Raw genomic sequence first — 3,854 nt, 5'->3', positions numbered from 1 at the left:
CTTGAAGTAGTACGAAGGGCTACTTGAAGTAGTACGAAGGGCTACTTCAGTAGTACGAAGAGCTACTTGAAGTAGTACGAAGAGCTACTTCAGTAGTACGAAGAGCTACTTGAAGTAGTACGAAGGGCTACTTCAGTAGTACGAAGGGCTACTTCAGTAGTACGAAGGGCTACTTCAGTAGTACGAAGGCCTACTTGAAGTAGTACGAAGGGATACTTCAGTAGTACGAAGGGCTACTTGAAGTAGTACGAAGGGCTACTTGAAGTAGTACGAAGGGCTACTTGAAGTAGTACGAAGGGCTACTTCAGTAGTACGAAGGGCTACTTCAGTAGTACGAAGAGCTACTTCAGTAGTACGAAGGGCTACTTGAAGTAATACAAAGGGCTACTTGAATTAGTACGAAGGGCTACTTGAAGTAATACAAAGGGCTACTTGAAGTAGTACAAAGGGCTACTTGAAGTAGTACGAAGAGCTACTTGAAGTAGTACGAAGGGCTACTTCAGTAGTACGAAGAGCTACTTGAAGTAGTACGAAGGGCTACTTCAGTAGTACGAAGAACAATGATTGTGTATTTGGTTCAAAATCACACCTGTAATATTTTTGTACAAATAATCACTTCTAACATTTTTTATGAAATCATGAACGGTCATATCTTCACATCATGTCTCGTTTGTACGAACCACTACTTTTGTAGCATGTTTGAACAAATCATGAACTCTGTCCCATGTTGATACAAATGATCAGTGATATCAGATTGATATCCGGCCAACCCAAAGACCAGAATTGTAACCAATTAAATGTAGTCACACAATGGTGACTGGGTCCGTCCACTCAGTGTCAAAAAGAAAAACTACTCGCGAGCGAGCAGGTGAAAGCTTTGCGAGCAGAAGAGCAGTCCTCCACTAGGGGGCGCCCTCGCGCTCAAATCAGGGTTTTCTCCTCGCAGGCTGCAATTTTGCTCGCGCGAGCAGATATTCTGCGCGGAGTGATGTGAAAGCACTTGTCAAAGTAATATACGCGCGCTGCTGTTTAATTTGCACGCACGGGACCTGTACATACACGCACACGCGCGTGGATCTTATTTGCGCTCTCGGATTCTGACAGTGATTTTTCTTCATACTTGTGCTATTTTTAGAACAGGTCTTGCGGGCGACCAGCTGCCCGCGGGCACCGTGTTGGCTACCTCGGATATATACAGTATATACATAAATATTCATCTATATCTACCTATATATACACAGTATGTATATATACATGAATATTGTTTTACAAATGTACCAAAAGTTAAATGTGAAGTTTTCAGTTTTTTCTGAGTTGTTGAGTCACAGATTATTTTTATATATATACAGTATATGTATATAAATACAATTTATACAGTGTATATATATATATATATATATATATATATATATATATATAAAAATATTATCTTTAGTCTCAATACTTAACTAACTTCAATAATCAATTAATTTTCACCTAAAAGTTTAAACACAAACATCAGACACACTTCATGTCAAAGCCGTCATTTTGGATTATTTATTAAATTCATTTGAATAAAAATGTCACTTAATCAATATATTAATGATTACAGAATAAATTAAGAAATACATCAATGAATATTTATTAATAAACACGAAGATAAAATTATTTAACTGTTTACTTTAAAAACTGCTAAAAATAATTAAAGATTAAAAAATAAATAAATACAAATGTTAACAAACAACTTGAACGCAACATTTTAAATTTTTATAACTTTACTTTGTGAAGAATTTCTCAGCCGGAAATTTGACGTCTCAGACGTCAAACTGAGACTGGAATGACCTGTAGCACACGCACACGCACACGCACACACAGACACACACAGACAGACAGATGCACACGCACACACACAGACACAGACGCACACACAGACAGACAGACAGACGCACACACAGACACAGACACACACACACACAGACAGACAGACAGACGCACACACACACACACACAGACACAGACGCACACACAGACAGACAGACAGACGCACACACAGACACAGACACACACACACACAGACAGACAGACGCACACACACATAGACGCACACACATACACATTTAAATGTTTTATCTCACAGGTGTAGAAGTGAACTATGTCCTCACAGAGATAGTAATATTTATCAGACTCAGAACACAGACCTGGTTGTGGCAGAGACCCTGACCCAGGATCAGTCCCAGCACTGAGTTGAGGATGTTGGCTCCACAGAGGACCGTCTGCAGACCACTGGCGGACCCCATCACGCTGAACAGGACCACGTTCCACTGAACCACACCTCTGGGCTCCAGACAGACTCCAGACCACAAAGTCCTATTGTACAGATAGCCTGCATGACTGAGGGGGGATCAGGGCCACGGTTAGAGTGTTAAGGTGTCATGGCAGTGGTTCTCAAACTTTTTCTGTCACGCCCCACTTTGGAGGAAGAAAAATGTTCATGCCCCACCGCCCCAACAAAATGCTCCATGTTGAACTTTTATTGAAATAACAACATTGTGACTCCTCCATCTGTGCTTTTTCAAATAATAGAATAAAGAAAATTGCAATTACTTTTAAGTAAACCAGATTGCTCCATCAGACAAAAACAAATACAATGTGCAATCACTTTGTTAGAACAATGCAAATAAAGTTCAATCTGTGCAAACAATAACTAATATTTGGCAGAAAATAGCTTATTGTGGCTGCAATTCACCTGTTTTACACTGAATATCTTTCTAAGATAATAACAACAAAGTGCAACCTGTGAAAAACTAAACAAAACAAGTTCAAATATTTGGCAATAAAGAGTTTTACTGAGTTTTACACTGTATATCTTTTCAAAACAACAATAACGTGCAACTTGTGCAAAACGAGTGCAGATATGAGCTTTAATTATATGTGTGAGCACAGATATGTGCTCACACATATCGGGAGCATTTTATTTTAAATATGAGCTTTAAAATGTAGCATTCTAAAAGTAAAATAATAGCTGTGATAATAATAATAGCTGCACGTGGGACTGTTGGTCCACTGGCTGTGGTCATCACAGTGAACAGTGTGATGAGAGGACATGTGAGCCCTTGTTGCTGTAGTTCATCTCATGTAGCATAGCCTGCCTTATCAATGTATTTAAAATACTGTGACAGCAGGAAGCTGTACTCACGTCTGTTTAGACCTCCACCTTTATCCAGGCCCAGCTCCACCTTTATCCAGGCCCACCTCCACATTTATCCAGGCCCACCTCCACCTTTATCCAGGCCCAGCTCCACCTTTATCCAGGCCCAGCTCCACATTTATCCAGGCCCAGCTCCACTCACATCTCAGCCCTGCATCGAGCTGCGCTACACAACCAGCCTCCTCTCCCTGAAGCTCTTTGACCTCATCATCTCATCAGTATCTGGGCCTCATGTTTCAAGTTATTATCACCACGAAATCGCCTCATTCTACTTTGAGTTAAAAAAAACAACAACCTGCAACCAGATGCGCCGGTGTTCTGGTTTAACTTTAACGAGTGACCGCGTGAACTGAAGCGGAACACGGGGGGCTGCATGTTTCATCAAGTTACGTTTTTTCCTCCTAAATCGTGATAATGATGAACGTTAACAGTCGACAAAGTTCCGCATGCAGTGGACGTTAACTTAACCCGGCAAGTCTGAACGGTAACGGAACATAACGGAACTTAAACTTTAACGGAGGGAAATGAAGACGCTGTACACATCTGAACGCTGATTGGCCAAGACTCCACACATCAAAGATGTTCTATTGCGAAGATCACGACATCACCTTTTCTCCTCGTCTCACTCCAATCTGAGAAACGCTGGCTGGCCAGTTGACCCCCCCCC

General features: G+C 41.0%; 1 protein-coding gene across 2 annotated transcripts in view; it reads right to left on the bottom strand.

The window, feature by feature from the left end:
- Positions 1–1,688: 1,688 nt before the first annotated feature.
- LOC116401204 (transmembrane 4 L6 family member 5) overlaps positions 1,689–3,854 on the bottom strand; it is a 2,803-nt gene continuing 637 nt past the window's right edge. The window contains exons 2-3 of one of the 2 annotated variants that reach the window (XM_031879501.1): positions 2,178–2,370; positions 1,689–1,821 (exon numbers count right to left, since the gene is read on the bottom strand). In XM_031879501.1, the coding sequence (XP_031735361.1) occupies positions 1,801–1,821; positions 2,178–2,370 (214 nt within the window). In that variant the 3' untranslated portion in view covers positions 1,689–1,800. Of the gene's footprint in view, positions 1,822–2,039; positions 2,371–3,854 lie in introns of those variants that run through there. The other variant, XM_031879500.1, reaches the window with a different exon arrangement.

The sequence above is a fragment of the Anarrhichthys ocellatus genome, unplaced genomic scaffold, assembly GCF_004355925.1.
Source record: "Anarrhichthys ocellatus isolate YVR2014 unplaced genomic scaffold, GSC_Weel_1.0 scaffold282, whole genome shotgun sequence".
Classification (NCBI taxonomy): Eukaryota; Metazoa; Chordata; class Actinopteri; order Perciformes; family Anarhichadidae; genus Anarrhichthys; species Anarrhichthys ocellatus.
This window is presented reverse-complemented; position numbering and strand designations above follow the sequence as displayed.